We start from the raw sequence: 25,053 nt of genomic DNA, 5'->3' as shown, positions 1-25,053 counted from the left end.
GCTGACCCAAGCAGGGAAGAGTCCCTGGGCTTCGTGAGTATCCAAGAGGAGCCAGACTTTGGTCTCCCTCTCCAGACAACTGCTTTCCTTTCCCTGGGACACCGCTGGAGGGGACCAGACCCGTCAGGACTAATTAACCACTCTAATGGAATAAGCCAGTTTTGCTGGAATTTAGCCCAGGTGGGAGGAAGCTGTACTTTTCTAGACGGAGAGGCACTGAGTGTCAAGGAGTCTTGCCAGCTGGGCCCTGAGCTACCGGCTGTGCACGCGTGCCCTTGCTCTCTGCACCTGGCCTGGGTCTCTATCTCAGCAGCCTTGAGCCAGGAGGGCTCCGGGAGTCCCCTTAGCTGCCCTGATCCTGGGAGCCCACGAACACTGTTCTACATTCAGAGGCCATGTGGGCCCAATATCCTTCCTGACCCTTGGCCCGAGCCCAGGCCCAGCTCAGTCTCCCAGCACTCACTGGGGCTCCACAGGGCTGGAATCTGTCAAGGAGAATGTGCTTGTGAGCTGACAATCAGGTCCCTTCTAGCCCTTTGGCTCCAAGTCCATGGTTTATGAGGCTCTGAGTCCTGGCCAGGCCTGAGCTTGTAGCCTGTACCCTTCTGGTCTTTTCCCTTTAAGAGCTGGGCCGTCAAAGGCCATCTCTGGTGTTCCCCAAGAGCCCCAAATACACCTTCACTAGGATTTTCACAGCAACTCAGCCCTACCTTTGTACCTTGTGCCGAGCCCTTCTAGCTGACCTCTGCAAGGCCCCGTGGGCTGTCCTCTGTGTCTGGGTTCTTCCCAGACCCCTCCTGGGAAGGCTCTCAGCATTTGATTTGGAGCCTGCAAGTCTCCACAGGCTGCCTGGGGGTGGGGGTGGGAGGTAGGATAAAGTGAAGTGATAAGCACACGGGAGGTTTCGGCCTCCTCTCACCCTCCCTTCTCTCCCTCCATGAGGGGAAAAGCTCTATCACCCTCTGCCCCAATGATGATGACTGATAAAGCAATTCAATTAACCAGTCTGGGAAGCAGGGAAGGCTGGGAAAGGATGCTGGCTCCTTGACCTGGACCTCAGGGAAGAGGGTTTGGTTCTTGGCAGGAGCTGGAATACCAAAAGGGGGAGGTGTGAGTATCAATGGCTAGGACTTTGCCTTGGCAGCCATCGGGCCTGCTCCTAGGCCTGGAGCCCCTCAAAACAAGCAGAGTCCGCAGAAAAAAAATGGAGAGGAAATTGGCTAGCTTCTGTCACCTCAAAGTGGCTGAGCCCCACACCAAGCTCCCAGTGGGCAAACAGGAAGGGTAAGTGGCTTTGATGTCAGGCTCTCAAGCCTCCCACTGGCCAGATCAGCCTCAGCTCTCAGAGAGCAAGGGCCTCATATGAGGGGGCTCTAGAAAGGCTACAGGTGCTTAAAAGAGCCCCCATCCGTTCCACTCTGGGATCAGACATTGCTCTCTTCCTTTTCTTTGCTATACCTTTATTCCTGTTGAGGAAAACCCACTGTGACTGACACTTTAGCATGAACTGGCTCCCAGATGGATGTTCTTTCCAGACAGCTGGAAGAAACCTGGGCATCCAGAGGAGGAAAGTGGAGAAAAGGGAGAGAAGTTTGTGGAATTCGGAATTTCCAGCTGTGACTGCTTCGTGGTCTTGCTTAAGCCTGTTGGTCATCAAGATCTTGGAGGAAAGGAAAAGGGAGAGATCAGGCCAAGTCCCAGATGGGAAAGACACCTGAGGTCCTGGAATTGACCGGAAGCCTATCAGCCCCATTTTCTCCCAAGACGGCAGCCCAGTGAGGTCTGGAGCAGGGCCTCCTAGCACCACCAGGGGGCAGCACCCACGCATCCACAGTAGGTTGTCACATGGCAGTCTGGTGGGGCGGGGGGGCTCTCTCCTTCCTGGGTTCTGAGCTTTTCGGAAATAGCAGGACCTCATACATACAGAATTGATGGAGACAAGCCCTATGAGGCCAGCTGCGGCATGCTGAATCCTCCAGAAAATTCCACAGAGGCCCAGGTAACAGGTTAGCCCAGAGCTCTAGGATAAAACCTTCAGCAAGTGGTGAGGTCTTCTCTGGAGGCCTCTGGCCTGGCTGAGTTCCCTTCTCCAGGAGCCGGGCAGTGTGCTGAGTCAGGGGCCCTCCCACCCAGTGCACTTTCACCCCGCTGCCTCTCCCAGGCTGCGCCCTCTGTTTTCAGTGACTCTTCCTGGGTTCCCCTGCTCCGACCCCAGCTTTCTGACCTCCTGTCCAGGCCTCCTTTTTCTCTGGCAGTTTTCTCCCTCCGCTTATCTCCCCACATGCTTCTCACCATCTACAAACAGCACAGAGGGAAAGAACCAAGAGGGTGGAGATTTACCAGGGCAAGGCTGGAGGGGCTCTGTTTTGTTTGTTGACTTTCGGGGCCTGGAACAGCTTCTGGCACATAGTAGGTACTCAAGAAATATTTACTGAATGAACAGATGACTTAGGAGAGGGATGCCGGGATGGTATTTTTCACTTCTCCCACCCACCCCCACCAACCTCTCCCTTTTCTTGGAATGACTGAGTTCAGCCAGCCTGAAGAATGGAAAGTGGGGGAGAGACCCCAAGGGAGTTTGCCAGGACACAACCAGATAGGGCTTTAAAGCTATTCATTGCAGTCAATTCTTTAATAACCGTGCTGTGGTTCTTCCTTCCTCACTCCAGCTTCTGGCCAGTCCTGGGTCTTCTCTCCCCAGTCACAAGTGGGAGATTTGTTTTCCACTGCAGCAAACTCAAAGCCAGCTAAACTCTGAAATGCAGACATCAGGCCCAAGGGGTAGGGAGACTGGACACAAAGTGAGTGCCAGCAAATGAGCGTTTCTGACTACAGGTCAGGATGGTATTTACCTCTTCTGCATGTTAGTACAGGTCACAGATCGTCATCATCATTTTGGTTTTCTGACTTCATTAATGACAAGATTTTGCTTATAAGAATTCCCCGTATTTGTACTGGGCTTCTATTCTAACCTCTCCTCAGAGCACCCCCAAGCCCCTGTCTTGTTTCTCCCAGTATAGCCAGGTACTGCCTGAGCTGGAAAACAGGTGATGCACAGGTGTCCAGGGAAGGTGTGTTAATCACCTTGCATTTCTGCTTTAAAATCCTTCTTACGGTGATCTGGACAGACATGGGGGCTTGCCTGAAACTGTAAAAAAAAAATTTCTTTTTAAATTAAAAACAAAGAGGATTAATTTAAAGATGTGGAAGAGGTCTGGACTTAAAAACAAACCAAAAAAAATGAATCTGGACATTGCTCTTGGGATGAGGCCAGTCAAGTCGGGCTAGTGCCTAATGTTTTGGGTACAGCAGCTTCTCAATCACTTAGCAAACAGGTTCTCAGAGGCAGGCACTGTGGGAGCTATTAAGGTGAAAAAGCAGTCCGGACTGGAAGAGCTCAGGGTCAGAGAGGGGAGATGAGACAGGAAAAGGGCAAAGTCAGCTTGCAATGAGTGAAACAGCAGAACCAGGAGGTTGCTCCCTAGGATAATAAGCCACGGCTTTAACCTAATGATCTTTCAGGGCAACCTGCCCCACACCCATAACAGCGCCAAGGCTACGGTTTCCTTCCGCCCGCCTAAACCAGGAGATGCTTCTCTGCCCAAGGCCGCCGGGTCCCTTATTCCACCGCGGGGGCTTCGGTGACTGTGACAGAGGCCGCAAGCATAGAGACCACGGGGATCTTGGACCCAGTTGGGGGCGGAGTCGTCAGGAGGCCCTAACACAGTGTCTGGGGGAGGAGGGGGCAGCCTCCTCCTAGCGACACTGTCTCTCCGCTCTTTCTTCCCCAGCCTCCAGTCAGCCACAATTAACCGGCAACAAAGCGATCAGCTTGGTGGGGACGAGGCAACAGGAGCTGCCAGAAGGGGCGGGAGCAGGTCAGAGGTCAGGGGTCGAGAGCGCTTAGGTGGCAGCAGGACTGCAGTGGGAGGAGCTCTGGGCTCGGGGGAGGCGGGGAGCCGGGCCGAAGGGGGCGGGGGGGGACGGCGGCGGAGGCGCGCAAGGCGTGCAGGCGGCGAGGGGGTTACGCGCCTGGCTTAGCTTGGCTCCGCTCGGCTCCGCGGAGGAAGGCAGAGCTCGGCCGCCGGGGCCCTGCAGCGAGCCGGGTCGGCCCCACGCCGCGCCCCGCCCACTCCGCTCCGCGGAGGGCGCACCCGGGCGAGGCGGCGCCGGGAGGAAAAGGCGCCAGCAGAGAGCGGCGTCCGCTACCAACGCCGGAGGGAGACGGAGAGCACCCAGAGCCGCAGCCCACCGGCGTGGAGGCAACCCCCGACCCTAGGCCACCTCTCGCCCGCCCCCTGCTGCGGGCCAAGGCCAGCGCCCCTCCCGGAGATGGGTAGACGCGTGGATGGCGTGGCTCTCAGCCCCGCCAGATCGCAGGAGCCAGGCGCCGGGGCGCTGCGCTGAGGCTCCCGCTTGTCGCAGCCCAGGAAGCCTGCAGGTGTCCTTGGCCGCTCGGCCACCGCCCGGGAGACTCCTTCGCAGTGCCCAGAGCCCTGCTCCCGAGAGCTGCCCCGCCCCCAAGCTCGGCGCCGCGCAGGACGCCCCGTCCGAGGCCCCCCCGCCCCGGCACGGCCCCCGCAGCGCAGCGCCCAGCGCAGCGCAGCTCCCCGCCGCTGTCGAGCCGCGGACGCAGGACCAGAGGCTCGCTCCTGCGGGCGCGCTTGTTTTCCTTGTGCCGCCTCGCTCTGCGCAGCACCCGCCCGCCCGAACGCCGCGTTCCGCTCCGCCCCGCCCGCCATCCGTGCCCTGCGCTGGATTTATGAATGGGGGGAAGAGGCCACATGCCGCCGCCGCCGCCTTGTGTTGACCGCACGCAGCCCGGGCCCGCGGAGCTCCGGCTGCCGTGAGAGCGCCGGCCCAGCCCCGGCAGCCGCTTGGAGGACTTGTTGCTGCTGCGTTGCTTCCGCCGCCGCCGCCGCCGCAGCTCCCGGGTCTCTCGGCGCGGACTGGGAGCCAGAGGGTGGCCCGTGTGAGTGTGAGCGCGCGCAGTGCGCCTGGACAGTGCGCTTCCCCGTCTGTTGGGGGGTGCAGGGGGTGTGTCCCGGGCCCCGAGCGTCTGGGTGTCCAGTGCTAGCGGGGGAAGTGTGTGTGTGCTAGCCCTGACTCCCGGGCGCCTCGCTTGGGTCCTCGGCTCTCCTTTTCCCCTCCTGCCTCCCTCCCGCCTCCCTCCCCGGCGCTGCCAGCCCAAACCGCAACCACCTGTGCCCGCGAGAAATCCAACTCCTCCCGCTCCGCGCCCCGGGGGGGAGGCAGGGGCAGGGCCACGCCGCAGAGGGGCCCGCCGCGGCCTCCTGCCTCCTCCTGGTCTCCTCCCCCTCCCCCGTCTGACGCTGCCTCCTCTGGAAGGGTGTTTGGAGGGCAGCGGCCGCCCCAAGCCGAAGCCCCGCAGCGCTTCTTATGATCAGCTCGGTGTGTGTCTCCTCCTACCGCGGGCGCAAGTCGGGGAACAAGCCTCCGTCCAAAACATGTCTGAAGGAGGAGATGGCCAAGGGCGAGGCGTCGGAGAAGATCATCATCAACGTGGGCGGCACGCGACATGAGACCTACCGCAGCACCCTGCGCACCCTACCGGGCACCCGCCTCGCCTGGCTGGCCGATCCCGACGGCGGAGGCCGGCCCGCGTCCGATGGCGGTGGTGCAGGCAGCAGCGGCGGCGGTGGCTGCGAGTTCTTCTTCGACCGGCACCCGGGCGTCTTTGCTTACGTGCTCAACTACTACCGCACGGGCAAGCTGCACTGCCCCGCCGACGTGTGCGGGCCTCTGTTTGAGGAGGAGCTCACCTTCTGGGGCATCGACGAGACCGACGTGGAGCCCTGCTGCTGGATGACCTACCGGCAGCACCGCGACGCCGAGGAGGCGCTCGACATCTTCGAGACCCCAGACGGAGGCGGCGGGGGCGCGGGGCCCGGCGACGAGGCTGGCGACGATGAGCGGGAGCTGGCCCTGCAGCGCCTGGGGCCCCACGAGGGAGGTGCGGGCCCCGGCGCCGGGTCCGGAGGCTGCCGCGGCTGGCAGCCCCGCATGTGGGCGCTCTTCGAGGATCCCTACTCCTCCCGGGCGGCCAGGGTGAGTGGCAGGAGCCTGGGTCTTCTCTCGGACCGAGACTGACCGACTTTTATCACCGCCTCTCTCCCAAATTCCCCTGCTTTCCATGGGCCCCCAGGGGAATCGTCCTCGCCCCCAATGCTTCATCAGGAGATTGCACACTTTTGCACTCCTGGCTTACTTCTTGGACCTAATCCCAGCTCCTGCTTTAAGGCATCCCCCTCCCAGCGAGTGGGGTGCTCTTAGCTGAGCTCTTCCACCCCCTTCTTCCTGCACAGGTGGCCTCTCTACATCTACCCCCAATTCCTCTGAAGGACAGAGTCCTGGAGAACTGGAGTGGGGCCTTGTGCTGGAGTCAGGCAGGATTTGGGGGAAAAAACTAGAGTGTAAGTGGCTACTGTGGCAGTTCCTTGTGTCCCATCTCATTGAAATCCCCCCAGCAGCTCAGTGTGCTGGGAACTATGAGTTCTAGAGAAGGGGACACGGGTTTCAGCCTCTTCAGCCGTAACAGGCAGAACTGGGACCAGGACCCAGGCCTCTCATCCAGGTTTGGGAGAGCCCTTCTTTATCCCAGGAAGATAAGTCAAGATGCCTGCCCCACGCCACGCCCCTGAGGCTTCCTGGACACCTGGGTTATCCTGGCCTCTGCTGGGATGAGGGGAGAGTCAGACAGGAAGAGCCTAATGTTGCGGGCCCTTGGGGCTCCCGCAGCCAGTGGCCAGCCACAGGCTGCCTGGTGATGATCCCAGATCTGTTGCCGCTTCTTTCTTTCTACTGCAGCACAAACTGGCTTCCCAGAAAGCCCTGGTTCAGGTTACTGCTTGAAATAGGTGATGGGGATGGGGGCAGGGGAGAGAAGTGTAGGTTGATTTAGGCAAGATCTAGTCCCTTCCCACCATCCCCTCTCCAAGTCAATCCAGTTTCCTCTAACCCGCTTAGGTGGAAGCGGGTAGAGGGGAAGGTAGGCTTGGGCATCTAAAAAGAAAAAAATACCCATGAAGGATGGCTTTAGATTCTTTAAAAAAGAGACCCCTGGGGGTTGGTGTCTGATCTCATGGATGGCAGCCTGAAGCCTGGCTGGAGTCTGTCTGGGAGACAGGAAAGAGCTGCGTGATGTGTTGGTTCTGGGGACTGCCCCCTGCTGTGGAAGCTGGTAGTTTCCTCTGGCATCCCAAGTCGTCATGTTTGTGAGTCTCAGAGCCCTGCCGCACTCCCCAGCACCTCCTGTGCTGGGCCTCAACCCAGTCATGGAAGAAAAAGTTACACTCCCCCAGGGGAGGGCAGGAGATTGGGAAACGGGGCTGCAGGGAGGGGCTAGGCTGGCATAAAAGCTCTACCAGGGCACATGCATTTCCTGCGTGGAAGAGGAGGGAGGGGCAGAGGGCTCAGTGGCTGAGGCGTACCATCCCAGGGCAGCCACTGGAAGGTAGGGACCTTTTTCTGGGACTGAGAGCAAAGCTAGGGTGCTGCTTCTGTTTGCCCTGGCTGGCTGTGAGTCCCATGGGCTTCTCATGCAGTCCTCTAACCTTGCTAAGTGTTCGCTCTTGGCTGTGTGCAGGAGGGCAGAGACGTGTGCAGGAGGGCAGAGTCAAGTGCAGATCCTTCAGGCTCTTTCGAAGTTGGGGGTGGGGGAGGAGAAGGCAGATTTAGCTTGATGGAGTGGGGCAAAGGGGGCAAGCCAGGGAGGCAGGAATGAGATGAGGTGGTTAGGGGCCCTATTTCCGGGCATTCTGGGGCCTCTGAGGACTTTTCATCTGCTCAGGTTCCTCCCCCTTTGATTCCAAGGGGCTGTACCATCAGTGAGTTTCTTTTCTCCTGAACTCACCACAGAGTGGTCCAGCCGGGGCTCTCTGAGTAAGCTCAGAGCCTGGTTAGCCCCTGGAAATCCTCCAGGAGCCCAAGATACTTGGCCCTTTGGATGTAGAATCACAGCAGCCAGGGCAATCCAGTTGAGGTCAGAAGTTTGGGGCTGGGTTGGGTAAATTCTTCCCACTTAACGAAGAAACCAGGATTCAGGGGTGTTAAGTGTCGTCACAGATCCTTAACTAATAAATAATAGAGCCGGCAAATCACCCCAAGTATCCTGCCGTCTGGTTGTTAATACTGGTGTGCACAGCCATATGGAGCTTTGGTGGCACTCATGCCAGAAGGGTCTTGCCTCCTGAGAGGCACAGGCAAAGGCAAGCCTTCAGCTGTTCCTGGGACATACAAGGGAGAATACAAAAGTTTAAAAAATTAATTGATAAACAACCGCCATTTATTGAGCACACCGTGCAGGTACTTTGCGTTAATCTCTAATCCTCCCAGTAAACTTACAGCGGAGGTATTATCGCCATTTAATAGACTGAGGCTGTGAGAGGGTAAACAACTTGCCTGAGGTCACACAGCTAGAGAGCGGTGGGCTGTGACTCAAAGCCCGGGCTCCCTCACTACCCAGCCCTTGCTCCTCGGGTGATAACATGTTCTTGCCACTGAAGGCGGCTGTTTTTTGAGGTGGATCGTACGTTACTCTGGTCTGGGAGGTGGCCTGAGGTTTTGTACCTCCTGTGGATGACATCAGAAAACCAGGGGCAGTTGGGGACATCAGAAGGGACACTTACTCGGTTATGCCTCCAGGCCTGAGGGTCTGAGGTGCTGGGTTCTGGGGGTATGCCCGCCCTGCTCTGTTTACGCCAGGCCAATAATACCCCCTGCCCCTGTGCTCTCCCCTGGGTCTGTGCACATACCTTCCCTCCCTCGGCTTCCTCCCTGGAGGAAGAGGGAGGGGCCTGCAGCACTGCGGTGGGCTTGGGGCGCTCACCGAGGGCCAGTAAGGGCAGAGCATCTCTTTGCATACAGCAGCTGGTCATTTGAGTAGTGCGTTATGACAGGAACAAAACAGATACAAACGGAAAGTGAATTGAGCTGATTATGGGAGCCTGTTGCCTAGCTACCGGCCTGGCCCGCAGAGCCATTCCTGTTCAGGCAGGCTCCAGCCTGGGTGCTCACCCTGCTCCTTTCACAGCGGCTGGGTCCATGGACAGCTGCTGCTGTGGTTCTGTTCCCATGGCCTGACCTGGGAGCAAGCACAGGAGGCAGGCTGGTCCTGTCCCCCTCTGCCCTTGGTCCCAGGCAGAGGGAGGGCTCAGCAATGGCGAGGGTGGCTTCCCAGACTGAGGCGGACCAGTCAGGGTTTGGGCAGCAACCGGAGCTCTAGGATCAGGCCTTCCTCCTTTTCTGAGGGCAGACAGGAGGCCTGATGAATGGGACCCTGGGACACTCACCTTCCTCATCCCCAGTCTCCAGAGGTCCCAGGGGCTGAGCTGGCTTTAGTCCAGTTATCGGCCCTATTAAGGATGATAGCTCTCCTTTGGCTAAATCAGTACCTAGATTGAGTTTTCTCATGGCGTTTCCCCTCTGAGTAGAGGAGGTGACCCCACAGGATCCCACTGCCCCAAGAGGCAGCTGCAGCTGGGGTTTCACACTGCTTGGGCATCCACTGTGCCAGTTGTCAGGTGCTGGCACACCTGCACTTTTTTCTAATACCTTATCTGACCCATGTGAGGCAGGGATTATTAACCTCAGCTTACAGAGAAGGAAACGGAGACCCAGAGGAGCTTGTTTAACGTCGCATACCTGGTGGTAGAACTAGGATCCAAGCCCAGATCTTGTGCATCCACGTCTGTGCTTGTCCCCTGCTTCGGTCGCCTCCTGGGGCTTCTGCTTGGAGAGGGCCTCTGACTTCAGGAGGGCCCTTCGGGAGGGGAGGGCTCTTCTGCTCTCCTCCCATCCCTTCCTTCACTTCTCCCTCCAAACTAAAGCCCCCGTCTCCTTGCTCCCTAGAATTGCTCACACCTGAGCTTGCTTTTTCTTTCTTTCCCTCACTGTGGGGCTTTTTATAGGACAAAAAGAAAGGGGGCTTGGTTAAGAGAAGAGACTAGGTGTTCCGTGGCCCAGGCAGAGGAATGAAACCGAGGCCTTCTCGGAAGGACATGCAGAGCTCGCTTCCTGCTCACACCCCGTCTGAAGGCCCCAGCTTCTCTGGCCTGGGTGTTGCCTGGGACCAGCCAGTCAGTGGGCATGACAGGCTTCTGAGTGAGGGCCAGGACTCGCAGTCCCATGCCCTCTGGGTGAGGAAGGGCCAGGAACCTGAGCCCAGGAGACTGGGTGCCCCAGCTTCCACAGCACCCTTAGGGGGGCAGTGCCAACATGCCCCAGGGCAGCCCCTCTACCGCCTTCCCGGGAACGGGAGCAATGTTAGGCCAAGGGCTGCAGGCCTCCCCCAACCCCTGCCCTGAGGCAGCCTCCCAGTCTCCTCCTGGGTTTGTTTTCTGTTTTCCTCTCTTGCTCTGAACAGACCAACATTTGTCTCTGAACATCTTGTCTCTGGATGATGAGGTGTTTCTGTTTGTCTCCGTTTGGGGTGGGGTGTAAAGTGGGGGAAGGGATAAAATAAACTTGGGCTATTTTGGAGAGTTGGGGGAAGAGCAGGCAGGAACAGAGTTAGGCAGCTGGGCCTTGGGAACCGGGAGCCCCCAGACCCTTCACCTCCACCTGTGGTCAGCGTCAGCCTGGGATGCTGAGCACAAGGGTACTCAAGCCAACTTTGTTCCTTGGCAGCCAGCCTGCCACCACCTGGCCCAGCTCCCTGCTGGGGATTTCTCTGGGCTGGGTGAAGGTTACTGGCCCCTGGCAGGGGTCCCCATCAGGCAACTGGCTTGACCCACCCCTGAGAGCCGGCAGAGTCTTGAGAGCCCAGGTGCCTGGAGGGATTCCTAGGCATCCCTTTGTCACCTGTAGTCCCAGTTAGTGAGGCCGATGATCTCTCCTCGTGACAGGCTCCCCAGGGCCAGGAGAGGGGGCAGGCAGTCACTTTGGCTTCAGTCATTCAGAAAACATTTATTGAGCACTTACTACCTGCCAGACGCCAGGCTGGCCTCTATAAATATAAAGACGAGTTAGAGGTGGTCCCTGTTCCTAAAGAGAACCAGATCAGGTGGAGTAGGTGGCAGTTGGGGAAAACTGAGTGACAAGAAATGGTAATAATAATACAAGATAGATCAGGAGAGGGGCCACAGTAGTCTTAAAAAATGAAGTTCAGTAGAAGGTGAGAGGGGGAAGTGATAAATCCCACCTCTGTGTGAGATGAGGTTTTGTTTGGAGGGGGATTGGTATGCAGGGAAGCTTCAACAAGGAAATAGAAGTTAAACTGGGTAGGCCCTGCGTGATAGTGACTTAGCTTCCTTAAATAATTTTTAGAAGGAAGCCAGTTATAAATAAATATATAAATAAATATTCAGTGTGGGTAGTGCTTAACCATGCAGAGTTAGTGAAGAAGGGAATTTCCTGGCCAGGCGACCAGCCAGAGCAGAGATAGGACAGCATGGGACAGAAAGTCTAAGGGGCAGGGGTGTTTTGACAGATAGGCAAGAACCTGGAATTGCATTTGTCTGGATAAGTTCTTGGCCAGTGATATGGACTGGCCTGAATTCCTTCTGGGACTCATCGGCTCTAGGCAGCCACGTGGCCCTGAGAGGCCCCAGGTGCTAACTTGGCAGGGGCTGGGCATGGTAGAGGCTGGCTCTGACACTGGAACCAGAGGGTCCTGGCTCAGGATGGGAAGGCCCAGGGCCAGCCAGGTTCTGCTCTTGGGCAGCCCATGAAGGGAGAGGAGCTGGGGTCCCTCGGCTGGGACCTGGGCATCATAGTACAGGTCCTCACCCAGGAGCCCAGGGACAGCTCAGAGATGCCTTGCCTGGCAGACTTCCTCTCCTTCCCTGCTTCTCAGCCCGCAGGGCTGCCCACTCCCTTTCCAGCACCACCTGGGCACTAGGATCTCACTTCCCCAGAAGGCTCAGCTCCTCATCCCATCCCCTCAGATCTTCCTCTGCAAGTGTCTTTGGCTGTGTTCTCAAATTTCTCTTCTCCTACACTTCATCCTTAATATAGGTTTTTGGGCATGAGTCTTCTTATGTTTATCTGTCCATCTGTCTCCTTGGCCCTTCCTCCTTGGGCTCCCCTCCCCTGCTCCTGCTGATTGTATGCAGTTCCCAATGACTGGTGTCTGTCACCTCCTCCCCACCCCCCCCAACCCAGCCTCTGCCAGATTTCTGAGCCACTCTAGGCTCGGTGCTAAGTTTTACAAATATCATTTCTTTTAATCCTCAAAATAACCCTATAAGATAGGTACTCTTATCCCGTCAATACATGAAGTATGCTGGTAGCCTCAGGGCCTTTGCACTGCCTGTCCCGGCTGCCTCTGGAGTTCTGCTGGATCTTCACGTAACTCATTCCCTCACTCCTTCAGGTCTCTGCTTCGATGTCACCTTGGCACTGAGGCCTTGCCTGACCACCCTATTTGAAATAGCTCCCCCACCCTCACACTTCTTAACCTCCTTTCTCTTTATTTTTCTCCCTCTTATACCATCTGACATACTCTACTTATTTGTTGACAGTCTCCTTCCACTGGAATGGAAGGTCTAAGGGGCAGGGGTGTTTTGTTTCCTACTGTTCCACAGCATCCAGAACAGTGTCTGGCACATAGTAGGTACTCAATTTTCCATTTTATGAACAAAGATCTTAAGGCTCAGAGAGGGTAAGTAACTTGCCCAAGGTCTGGGCAGTAAGTTGCAGAGCCGGACTTGCGTCCAGAAGTGTGTGACTTTACATTTCCGCCAAGGACAGTTGTGGGATGAGCTCAGTGAAGGAGGCTGGTCACGGGGCTGGCCCACCAGCTGAAACACCTGGGTCTCTGGAGACAGATGGGTCCCCAACAGGATACAGCCAGCCAGTGTGAGGGGCCCAAGGGAGCAGGAAGCTCGAAGGAGTAGCACTGTCCTTCAGAGAGGCTAGGACCCTCCTGTCCAGGGTGGCGAGACCCTCCTGTGTCCTCCCAGCTGGCAGGAGAGGGGCTGCTGCTGGCCGAACTAGTCCACACAAGCGGTTTTCTGCTTGGGCAGTTTCGGTTTTTGTTTTCTTTGGCTGCACCGTGCGGCATGCAGTATGCCAGTTCCCCCTCCAGGGATCGAACCCACGCCCACCGCAGTGGAAGCGGAGAGTCTTAGCCACTGGACCGCCAGGAAGTCCCTGCTTGGGCAGTGTTGACTTCCAGCAGAATCCATGCTTCTGTCCCCACACAGTGGAAGGAACGGACAGCTTCGGCCATGGGAACCAGGCAGGTCACTTCTCCCCAGGCCTCAGTTTCATCACCTGTAAAACAGCAGAAAGGGAACTGAATTCAATGACCTTCCGAGTCCCTTTCTCTTCTGTGAAGCAAAGGCTTTGTGATATTTTGGGCTCCAGATCCAACTCGTCCTCAGAAGCTGTGCGCGGGTGTTCACGGAGGCCCCCTCGCCTCCTCAGCTCTGTCACCATTTATTGAGCACTTACTGTATGCGAGGCACTTGCTGTGTAGAAGCTCATTTAATCCTACAGTAACACTACTGGGAGCGCTAGTAGTGTCCCACTTTGTAGCGAGGAAACAGGCACAGAGTGCACCGTTTCCCTGGCTGAGTAGCAGTGCCGGGATGAGGCACCCAGGCAGCTGACCCCAGGGCTCCTTAGCTCTCCTTTGCCCTCAGTCTCAGCTCCCCGAGGCTGCACAGCCCCATGTGTGGCAGGGGCCGATGGGGAGCGCTCTGAGGGGCCCTGCCAGCCTCGCAGGATGGGCCAGGGTTGGGGGGTGGGGGCACTGGATAGGAGGCTCAGGTGTGAGGCCTTGACCTCTAAGCTGGGCGATGCTGCTGCAGCCGCCGCCTCCTCGCTGGTCCCTTTCAGGTCCCAGTCAAGGGTTGAAAGCAGAATGAAAGCAGTATCCCTGCCACGAAAGGGAAAAGCCCCGGTGAAAGACACCGATTGCAAGCAGGGCCACCACTTACAAAATAACTTGGCTTGGGGAATAATTTAGGGCCCTGAAGGGGTACCTGTAACTTCGGGACCCACCTGGGACAGCCTGCCAGAGCACAGGCCACTGCATCTATCACCGCTCGGCCTTAGGTCTACCTGTCTGCTCAGGGAGTGAGGGCTTCCTGGGACCATCCAGGAGGGGCCGCAAGGGAGACTGAGGCCCCATGTAGGTTTCATCAGGGAGGAGTGGATTGTCCCCATCTGTTTGGTCAGAGAGGCCAAGAGGAAAGAGCTCTGAGCTGTGCGTCAAGAGACCTGGCCTCAGTTTAATCCTCAACAAGTCATTTGCCCTGTCTCGTGCCTCTGTTGCCCCTGAGAAATGGACACGTGTGGCTCCCTTTTCCCTGTCCGCATCCTCTGAGAGGGTGGCAGTGAGGGGTAGAAGTAAATAGATGGGATGGTTCTGTGTTTTAAAAAAAAAAAAAAAAGAGTGAACACTGCAGGAATTCAGGGGGTTGTTCCCTAATGCAGGAGGGAGGAGTGGTTTGCACCCACTGGGCCTGCTGCAGAAGGAGCCCTTGGGGTGGATTTGAGGAAGGCACCTTGGCCCTGCTGGTGAGAGAGTGGCCCTGGCCACAGCACCCGCCCTGCCCTTCCCTTCCCTCCCTGTGCCCTCTACTCAGCCCCTTGGCAGCTCTTCCTGAACTTGTTTTTCCAAATCACCAATTAACTTCACGCTGGGCTCCCAGGTGGGCCAACTCTGCTGGCTAACTTTTCCTCAGAAGAGCACCAGCTTCTGCTTCCCAGGCTTCCTGGCAGATCTGGGATGTGCTGACCCCATCCCTTACCCCAATGCCCTCTGCTTGGGAGGGCGGTGCCAGGACTCGGGGTTCCCAGCATCACCGTGGCCACTGGACAGGTGCCTCCACCGGCTCATCTCTGGATGGCCCTCGAGAGCCCATAGGCTGGAGCTATTTGCCTAATGCCCATGTCAACCTGTATTGTCTTGACAGCCCATTTCTCAGGGGAAGAAAACTGAAACCAGCAAGGAAACTTGAAATTCACCTTCATGGGGCAGGGGGGAGAAGCAGGCAAGAGAAGCTCCAGGCAGAGTTGTCAAGTGGAAAAGCGTGTCTGTGGTCTGCTACCCTGCTTCTCCTAACTTGCTGTTATCTGATCAACCTGTCCGTGTTCAAGTATAAATAAGTCTTACTGTGTGGCGAGTGTCTGTCTCAAGCCAAAGGTACACATTCCTGAGAGTGAAATAGCAGTCATCAGGGAGCTGGCTGGGAGCAGTATTGACAATTCAGAGAAGACTTTCCTGGGTCTGTGAATTGACCCTGCCTGGGAGGTGTGAAGAGAAGGTACAGCCCCTGAGTTAAACAGTGCTGAGTTCAAGTCTGGTTTCCATCCCTTCCAGGCTGTGTGACCTTAGGCAAGTATATAACCTCTCTGATCTTCAGTTCCTCCTTTGGAAAATGGGATAATGGGGCCTACCTCACAGGGAGGACTGAAGGTGACAACACATGTAGAGTGCCCAAGTATGCCAGGCACAGAATAGCCGGGTAATGAATGTTCATTCCCAAAGTTCCCTCCTCCGACTCGCTCCTGCTCCAGAAGCCCTTTTATGTGCTACTTCTTGCTTTATTTTCCCAGATCCCCCTGTATTCCCCACTGGTGTTTTGCAGTACTAAGAAGGAGTTGTGCCCACCCACCTCACCCGTCTTGGTGCAGACTCGCAGGGAGGAAAGCATCTCTGAGAGGCATCATTAGACGGGGCAATGCCATGGCCAGGTGGAAATCAGAGTGGGGCACGCAATGGGGGTTGCCAAGGGGTCGTGGGGCCACAGTCCTCCCTCATCTATCAGCTCAGCCCGCTGCTCAGGGAGGAAGCCCATCCCCACCCACCAAGCAGGACAGACAACAGCAGGGGGCATGGACTCCAGCAAGGAGCACCCTGACAGTGGTGAATGGCATCACATGAATAACAGATGAAGTCTCCGTAATTGGTGTTATTACACATGCATTTCATCTCCATTCATAATGATTGGACACTTAAACCCAGCCGTTCCTCTGCTGAGTGCTGCTGTCACCATTCTAGCCGAGATCCCAGCAGCTGTCCAGATCAGCTGTTGCCACACTCTGATCCCAATGGGTGCAGTTTATTTTTTGTTGGCGCTCAGTGTCCCAGGAAATGTCAGTTCTCGGGAAGGGGAGGGTGGCTATTCTGGGCAGACTACCCTGTCTCCTGCCCCGGAGCAGGTTGTGTTTCTTCAGACGCTTCTCACTGTCTGGGCAGTCGGCTCAGACATCCTAGGGTGAGAGGCAGGCAGGAGGGGCTGGGACTTGGGGTTGAGGAGGTGAGTCACGGCCGGAGCTTAATAGGTAGAATGCCAGCCCCCTGCCTCTAGGCATACCCCTTAATGTAGTGGCCCTTGCAATTTAGTGTGTATCAGAATTACCTGGAAGATTGTTGAAACGTTACTGGACCCTCTGCCCAGCAGTTGTCATTCAGTAGGTTGGGGTGGGGCCCGAGGCTTTGCATTTCTAACTAGTTCCCAGGTGATGCTTACGCTGCTGGTCCAGGTCACTTTACTGCCCTAAAGCCTAGTTACTTGAGGTGTGGTCTGTGGGCAAGCAGCCTCACCTGAAAGCTTGTTAGAAATGCAGAATCACAGGCCCTGCCCCAGACCTCCTGAGTCAGAATGGCATTTTAACAAGGTTCCTGGAGGATTTATACAGCCATTACAGTTTGAGAAGCCTCAAAGCACGATCAGGTTAGAGGTGGGCAGAACTAGGCAGTAGGCAGGGCCAGGCAGCTATAGTCCTCTGTTCAGTTCCTTCCAGCTAAAGGCAGCCTCTAACTTCTGTGCACCATGACAAGGATTGGGACGTACTGCCTTAAAGCACGCAAGCAGAGGGATGAAGACCCTTTGGGGAGGGAATTCCAGCCCCTGACTGTGTACCTTAATCCCACCTCTCACCACCTAACAGACTGCCTGGTGACCCACGGCCCCTCCCTCTACGGGCCGAGGGCCCAGTCCCTGCGGGTGCATCTGTCCGTGACAGCTGCCTTCACTCTCCTCCCCGCCCATAGGTGGTGGCCTTTGCCTCTCTCTTCTTCATCCTGGTGTCCATCACCACCTTCTGCCTGGAGACGCACGAGGCCTTCAACATCGACCGCAACGTGACGGAGATCCACAGAGTGGGGAATACTACCAGTGTGCGCTTCCGGCGGGAGGTGGAAACGGAGCCCATCCTGACCTACATCGAGGGAGTGTGCGTACTGTGGTTCACGCTGGAGTTCCTGGTGCGCATCGTGTGCTGCCCCGACACACTGGACTTCGTTAAGAACCTGCTCAACATCATCGACTTCGTGGCCATCCTGCCCTTCTACCTGGAGGTGGGGCTGAGCGGCCTGTCCTCCAAGGCGGCTCGCGACGTGCTGGGCTTCCTGCGCGTCGTGCGCTTCGTGCGCATCCTGCGCATCTTCAAGCTTACGCGCCACTTCGTGGGGCTGCGCGTGCTGGGCCACACCCTGCGCGCCAGCACCAACGAGTTCCTGCTGCTCATCATCTTCCTGGCCCTGGGCGTGCTTATCTTCGCCACCATGATCTACTACGCGGAGCGCATCGGCGCCAGGCCTTCCGACCCGCGGGGCAATGATCACACCGACTTCAAGAACATCCCCATCGGCTTCTGGTGGGCCGTGGTCACCATGACGACGCTGGGCTACGGGGACATGTACCCCAAGACGTGGTCAGGCATGCTGGTGGGGGCGCTGTGTGCACTGGCCGGCGTGCTCACCATTGCCATGCCCGTGCCTGTCATTGTCAACAACTTCGGCATGTACTACTCTCTGGCCATGGCCAAGCAGAAGCTGCCCAAGAAACGGAAGAAGCACGTACCTCGGCCGCCCCAGCTGGAGTCACCCATTTACTGCAAGTCGCAGGAGACCTCGCCCAGGGACAGTACCTACAGTGATGCCAGCCCCCCTGCCCCAGAAGAGGGTGTGGTTGAGAGGAAACGGGCAGGTGAGCTTGGGGGTTGGGAAGGAAAGCCACCTCTCCCCCAGTGGCCAGGGGAGTTCCCAGGGGAAACTCAGCCCTTGGAACTTGGGATTGTGCTTTTATTGCTCTGGGCTTCCCGAAATATAAGGCGTGCCTTTATGAGGGCACGGTATGGAGGCTGAATATCTATTCTCTGATAGCTTCCTGAACATCAGGCTCCGTGGAGTGAGTATCCCCCTAAATTTAGGCTGCTCTGGGCAGTGCGTGGGGCTGTAAATTAGAAGCCTGGGTTTCTAATCCCTTCTTGGCCATTGTGCTGTGTGCCCACAGGCCAGTTACTCACCCTCTCTGGGCATAGACTCCTCACCTGTAAAACGGGAATGCTGTCAATGTCTTACCCCGACTTTGACGAGACCCAGATGGATGATGGCCGTGAAAGTGCCTTAAGAAGTTAAAAGCACTTTACAGACATCAGGCACTGTCTTTATTAGCTGGAGAGCCGGGCAGCTGTTCTTCTGAGGAGAATCAACACATGAATCATTTCTTTCCAAACGTTCCAGCCTAGTGTCTCTTGGCCTGATAAATGTGATAACGTAATGGCAGTGGGAGTCTGCCTTCTGTTTGGCACAAGCTAGACTGAGTCCTGGGCTCGGGGTTTAACATGGGACGGAAGGGAACCAAGAGGGAGCAGCCCAGGCAGTGTTGGGAGAGGGGAGAGGGAAGGTGGAAGAAACTGGTAGCTGCATCCTGGAACGGGAGGACTTGAGGGTCTGAATCGTGCTCTTCAAGGATGAGAAAGGCCACCCCAGGAAAGCTTGCTTCTACCTGAGTCAAGAGTGAAAGGAAATTGGCTTCACCCACAGCAACGTGAAGTTAGGTTGGAGAGTGGGAACCCATCTGTTAGGTACGGGATGGGCTCCTGAGGGAGGTGTGGGATTCCTAGCATGGGGGGGCCGTCAGATGCCAGGCCGTTGGGGAGCGGGGGGATGGGGTGGTGCCAGGAGACTAAGGTAGCAGCTCCTGTCTCGGCTCTGGGGGCAAAGTGGGACTCGTCCTTGTGGGGAGGTGCCTGACTTGGGACATTCACCTGTGGCCTGTTGGTGGGTGCCCATCCTACGTGCTGGAGCCACTCACTCCCTGGGGTCGTTCAAGGGCCCGGGTCTTTCAAAGACCTTGATGGAACGGTACCCATTAGGCCCCCCTCTTCTCCCCCACCATAATGGTACCCTCTTCCCCAATCCCTGAACATAAATCTCCCAGCCAGTACCCCAGGGAATTTCAGCTCTACCCTGAGGTCCATTCAGGGCTCAGAGGGTAACTTAATGTCAAAATGTACAAGTCCCTAGGCTGGCTCCGCAATACCTACGGCGCCATGAGCCGTTCCTTAGCCTGACCCTAACTGCTCGGTCACAGAAAGGGCATTCCTGGCCACTGCCTTCAGACCAAGGAGTGCCCCTTCTCCAGATCCCAGGGCTCAGCTTCATCTGTGCTGCTGCGTGCCTGGCGGAGCAGGGGTGGGACTAGAGACCACAGCAGTAGGAGCTGAATTGCAGCCTCTTCCCCTCGGGGTCCTCCCCAGACACAGGGGAGCCCCGAGAGCACAGGGCTTTAAATCCTTCAGGCACTGACTCTGGCTTGGATGCCTGGCGAACAAGTGCCTTCGGGTGGTCCAGGAAGACAGCTGCGGACGCCACACTAACAGTTTAGCCCTGGCAGTGCTCCCCTCACCCCAACAAGCCAGACATTCTCCTAGGGAATGCAAACTCACCCGCGTGTCAGCCTGAGCCGGACCCAGGGAGGAAGCCGACTCTGCTGCCTGCCTTGGACTGATCTCAGAGGGCCAACTTGGGGAATCCCTGCTTTTAGGGTATCTGTGGCCCTGGCCAAGGCTGGGAGGGAAGCCCACATCCTGTCCCCTGCCCCCCAGGACCAGACCCACTCCCTGGCTCCGGCAACACTCTCCCCTCGGGTTGGGTAAGTGATGCTTTAGGTCTGGGATCAGCCCTCATGCAGCCTTCCTTCTGTCTGCCCCTTTAGACTCCAAGCAGAACGGCGATGCCAGCGCGGTGCTGTCAGACGAGGAGGGAGCCGGCCTCACCCAGCCCCTGGCCTCCGCCCGCACCCCAGAGGAGCGCCGGGCCCTGCGACGCTCCGGCACCCGAGACAGAAACAAGAAGGCAGCTGCCTGCTTCCTGCTCAGCGCTGGGGACTTTGCCTGTGCCGATGGTAGTGTCCGGAAAGGTATGGCTCCCCAGGCTGGGCAGGGGGTTAGCCCCCACGGAGCTGAGTCTCCCCAGTGTCCCCCATGGAGCTTGAGGTCTCCTCCTCCTCTGAGGCCATGGACACCATCTCCTCTGCCTCGGATGCACCCTCGCTTTTAGGATGGGTCCCCCGATATTCCAGTTCCCGGATTAGAAAGGCCTGCAGCATCCCCAGAAGATACACAGAGCCCCCTGGGTTCCCCCAGGAGAAGACAAGTGCTAGAGGGTGAGGGGACCCCAGATCGAGGCTCCTGCCGCCCCCTCCATTTTATTGCCTCTCTTCCTCTGGTTCTTGCAGTGGTCTTCAGGCCTGGCTTCTCATGGCCATTGCCAGCCTTCCCCTAGGCCTCCCTTAAACACAGCTCAGGCTTCCCCGAGTAAGTAGTCCTGGGAGATGCCAACACACTCAGGAGTCAGGGTAAGAGTGGGGTGCTGGTGTGAGGTCTTCAGAGAGCCTGGCTCAGGCCCCACCTCCTCCGTCCTGCACTGGGGGTTCTGCAGCCGAAATCTGCAAGCCCCTGAGATGGAACTGTTCACTCCGGGTAGAGCCAGAAGGGTGACCAGGGGGAGGGGTGGACAGGGAGAGTGGTTCCCCTCTGAAGTGCGTTCTGAAGGATTTGGCAAGTTCAAGGGAAGGCTGAAATGCCATCAGCAGACCCCATGCAGAAGCTGGTCAGTGGAGCTAGGGATTCCTGGCCTGAAAAAGTGGGACCGAAATGATTAGGGATGGTTGAGAGCCAGTGGTGGCTGAGAGCCAGGGCTCTTAAGGCCAAGTGTCCCTTCTGCCCAGCTCCTCGTCACTTTTTTGTTTTTCCTGCCTTGTCGCTGTGACCTAATCTCTCTAAACAGCCTGCCTAGTTTCAGGATAAACCCCAACTCTCCCCGCTAAAAGCTCTTCCCTGGGTTTGCAGGCCACTTCTTAACTAACCTTCTTTCAGCCCAACACCCCGTCGCCACTTCCCACCATCCCCAAACCCCAGACCAAAGGCAGGTTGAGTGAGGCAGGGGCAGTGGCTGCTGTAGGAATAGCCTGTGATGTCTCTGTCCCCCCAGGGATGTCCCTTGGCCTGCCCAGCCCAGGCAGCCTCCAGGGATACCTTCCCAGTCCCTTTCCCTGGCTTCCTCAGCGCCACTGTCCCCAAGGGATCCCCAGGGCACCCTGACCCTAACCAAGACCTGAGAGGTGTGCATCCTGCTTTGCTGGGCACGTGTCCTATTGGGTGGCAGAAGCAGGAGCAGCAACCTGGAACCTGGAGGTGGCCCGGAGGCTCAGCTAAAGGGCTGCAGATGGACGGTGCTCAGACTCCTTACACCCTCTTCTGTGTTCTTCTGGTCAACCCTGGCCTCTGTGTGTAGCCCACTCCTCGGGCTCTGGATGTGCCTCTCCCTCCTGCCCCACCCCAAACGTGCTGTGGCTTCCATTGTGTCCTAGTTCAGACCCAGAGTCTTGCTCTGGCTGGAGCGCGCTAAGTGGATGGTGTAGAAGGTGGGGTGAAGGGGACCCCACCCCCCACGTAGGACTTGAGCAAACAGAACTGAGTCCTGATCACCCCTGTTTTCATCCAGAGTGGTGAGGGGCTCAGTGGAAGTGGTGGTGCGCAGGAGGCTGTGAGCTTGCAAGTCAGAACAGGGACCATGAGGGCCTGGGGAACAGGTCCCATCTAAGGAGGAGACTGTGTGTGTGCACGCATGGGGCTGGGGAGCCTGCGTCCCACCATGTCGTATCTCTCTGGCTGCTTGTGGGGCCCGGCTGCTCTATTTTCAAGATGCCTCCACACTGCTTCTTGGCAATAAGCATGTAGCTCAGCCAATTAGAGTGACCTTCGAGAGGGAACAGGTGGGTTGCTGGGAAACAGGCCCTGCTAAGCAAGCGTGGCAGTTAGCATCGCCAAACTCCCAGTGCGCGCTCGGCAACTTTCCCCGTGCCAGACCACGCCACACTTCTCTGCACTTGGGCTACATTCAGGCCCAGGAGTGAGTGGGCCCAGGCCTCCTCCGGCCACCAGCACAGACCCCATGTGACCCTGTAGGTGCATGTGACTGAAGGTGAACTCCCTGGAAGGAAAGTGGTGAGTGCTAATTAGGGCGTCTTAGGGTTGAGTAAGGAGGGTACTGAGGGCTGTAGGGGCTTCATGCAACTGGAGGGAAACCTACCTGGGGACAATGATAGGGCAAAGGTCAGCTGAGTGTGGGGCCCAGGGGTCCATCCAGAGACCAGAGAGACTCAGGGAGCCTTTCCCAGGGGGACCAGACCCTTCCACCCAGTCCCGGGGCTGCCCGCCCTGTAGGGTCCCCGGAACGTGGATCCCATGGAGCATCTCAGGCAAGGAGCTGTGCCCCTCTGACCCACGTGCCTTTTCTTCACCAAGGCTGTGAAAAGTCCCGGAGCCTAAACAGCACAGCAGGAGCTGCTGGAACCAGTCTGGGGCTATCTCAACTGGCATCGCGGTACAGCTCACCCTACCCCCCCAAGAAAGCTTCTGCTCGCCCACCCCTTCCACGCCCTCCCCAGCCCACCCCCTGGACACTCAGCCCCGTAGCTGCACCCTCGGCTCACCCCGCCCCTGGGCGCACGCGCACAAACAGGCACACTCACATGCCTCCAGCCCTCGTCCCTCCTGGGCCTGCGGGAGACAGCGGGATGCAGGAGAACTCAGGCCCCCAGGCCTCTCCTCCACAGCACCCAGCTCCCCAAAATGTCCAGCTCTGGGACCTGAGAGTGAGGGAGAGATTACTTGCAGGCCTTCTATCCCGCTCGCTCCCGTCCTGAGCTGAGGGTGCCGTCACCCCCAGGACTGTGTCTCTGGGCCCTGCCTCCCCCGCAGGGTCCCACCTAGATCACAGCAAATGCATTTCCATCCCTCGGGGCCTTCAACAAGTAACCAAACAGCCTGCAACTGAACATCTCTGTCTGTCTGTCTGTCAATCCCACACCCAGACCGGCCAGGAATAAGGCTGTCCCCTGGGGCATCTCTGCCAGTGTGTGAGGGCTTGACTCCTTGGGGGAGCGGTGCCACCTGATGTTCTCCAGCCCTGCCATGGGGTGCAGGTGGGAGTTCCTAGAGTCAGAGCCCAAGGATTGGCTGCGTAGGCGCGGGGATGTCCTCCTCTCGGGGTGGCGCCCAGCAGCGGAGCCCAGCATCCCATCTGCACCCCGAGCTGCAGTATCGCTTGCCACGCTGCTTCCTCTGCTTCCCCGACAATTCTTCTTCCTCTGCTGCTCCCTCCAACTCCCAGCCCTGCCTCTGAGTCACCTGCCGCTCCCACCCAGCCTCTGTGCTCTGTATCGCTGCCAGAACCGGAGACTCATCTAATTTCTATAATTAAGTGTATTCATTTACCTAACGAGCCAGGGAGCACACAGGTCTGTGAGTCATTGAGTGAGCAGGGGTGCACCCTGGGCAGGGGCAGCTGAGGGGAAGTGTAGGGACTGAAGCCATCCTGCCCCCACCAGCTCGCTGACGGGCAGCCTGCCGCGCCCAGGGTGGGCCGAGCCGCAGGGGGCCCCTCCCCAGCGCACCAGCCAGGCTCTCCAGGACCTCCTCAGCCCAGGAACTCGGAACACCTCAGCCAAGGCATTGCCTGTTTCACCTGATGGGAATTAGACCTGGCAGCGGAGCCGTGTGCCTGGCAATTTTTAGAGTCAGATTATGCAACTTGGTCGAGGGAATGACTAAGGAAGGTCCATGTCTGCTCCTTCCAGAGTGGGCAGAGATAGGTACCGCCAGACAGCATTTTGGGACTTGGCAGGAGGCTGGGGACTCTGGAGGCCACCCCAAAAGGTGAGCTGGGCGGAAAGGTCAGACTGTTTCATGGGGTTGGAGGGTTGATGAAGAGCCTGTTCCAGGAGCATCCCCATTTCAGTGCCTTCTTCAGCCTTGGGCAGACACAGGAGTATCCCTTCCAGAAAAGTCTGTGCAAGGTGGGTCCTCGGCTCCCCCAGCCCTGCTGTGGTCTGTGGGGCCTGCCTCCTGCTTGCTCTCAGAATGACGAGAAGAAGAGCTGAGAAGATACAGGGGCATCCATGTCACTGCCCCTCAGAAGGGGACACGGAGAGGGAAGCCCTGGAGAGCAGGGCACCTTCTACCCTTCCAGCCCAGTCTGAGAACCCAGCTTCTCCTCCGGGGGGATGGGTTCGGTCCTGCTCCGGCCGGGCTCCCTGGTGCAGGGGTCCTGGCTCTGACACGGACACAAGGAGCTGGGTGTCCGGTGTAGCACGGGCACCACAGCTGTTTTCTCCTCTCACTTGCCTTTCTGGTTCAGGGAACTGAGGCGGCTATTTCTGTGGCAGCCCTCAAGTTGTCAGGAGCCCAAGTTTCCACGGCACCCACCGCCTCCTTCCCTCTCTTCCCTCCCACAGGGACGGGCATGCTCACGGCACCCCCGTGGTGGGCACAGATGTCTCTGGGCGACATGATGCAGGAGTGCCAGGCTGGAGCCCCTAGTGCCTTGGGAGGTGGGCTCCCACACACCCCTCCTGTCTCTCTGGCTTCTGTAGGGTTGACACAGGATTGAGCGTGAGCTGACGGGAGAGCTGAGTAGGCTGCCTGCCCCAGCTCCCCTCAGGGCCCTCGGAAAGGGCAAAGTGAGCCCTGGAGTTTACAGAGCCCCACTGTACACCAGGCCCCGCCTGGGGAGGCGGCTGCCTGCATGGCCCTCAGGCTTGCCCAGGCCTTGGGCCTCCCTCCTCAGGAGAGGGCTCTCCCTCCCACCCACAATCTGAGAGTGCAGTTTGCTTTACCTTGGACCTGGACTTGGACCTCCACCCATTACTTTGGCTTCTAACAGCCTTTCCCCTGCAGTTGGGGCCCAGCCGCTCCCCGTAGAGCAGGGAAGCAGCCCGCTTAGGAGTTGTTACACCTCCAGTTTGTACCAGGGCTGCTGACAACCCTAGAGGCCACTTCTCAGCC

At 57.8% G+C, this 25,053-nt stretch overlaps 1 protein-coding gene across 3 annotated transcripts in view; it reads left to right on the top strand.

Moving 5' to 3' along the window:
* The first annotated feature begins 3,994 nt into the window (after nucleotides 1-3,994).
* The window catches only part of KCNC4 (potassium voltage-gated channel subfamily C member 4), a 43,244-nt gene continuing 22,185 nt past the window's right edge, over nucleotides 3,995-25,053 (top strand). Inside the window, exons 1-3 of one of the 3 annotated variants that reach the window (XM_022584119.3) lie at nucleotides 3,995-6,069; nucleotides 16,970-17,906; nucleotides 19,920-20,123. In XM_022584119.3, the coding sequence (XP_022439827.2) occupies nucleotides 5,401-6,069; nucleotides 16,970-17,906; nucleotides 19,920-20,123 (1,810 nt within the window). In that variant the 5' untranslated portion in view covers nucleotides 3,995-5,400. Of the gene's footprint in view, nucleotides 6,070-16,969; nucleotides 17,907-19,919; nucleotides 22,608-25,053 lie in introns of those variants that run through there. The other 2 variants (XM_022584118.3, XM_022584117.3) reach the window with 2 other exon arrangements.

This window comes from Delphinapterus leucas, chromosome 1 (genome assembly GCF_059928025.1).
Source record: "Delphinapterus leucas isolate spDelLeu-1000000601 "Yukka" chromosome 1, BTC_Dleu_Yukka2, whole genome shotgun sequence".
NCBI classification, from domain to species: Eukaryota; Metazoa; Chordata; class Mammalia; order Artiodactyla; family Monodontidae; genus Delphinapterus; species Delphinapterus leucas.
Note: the sequence above shows the minus strand (reverse complement) of the source record. Positions and strands in the feature narration are given on the sequence as shown.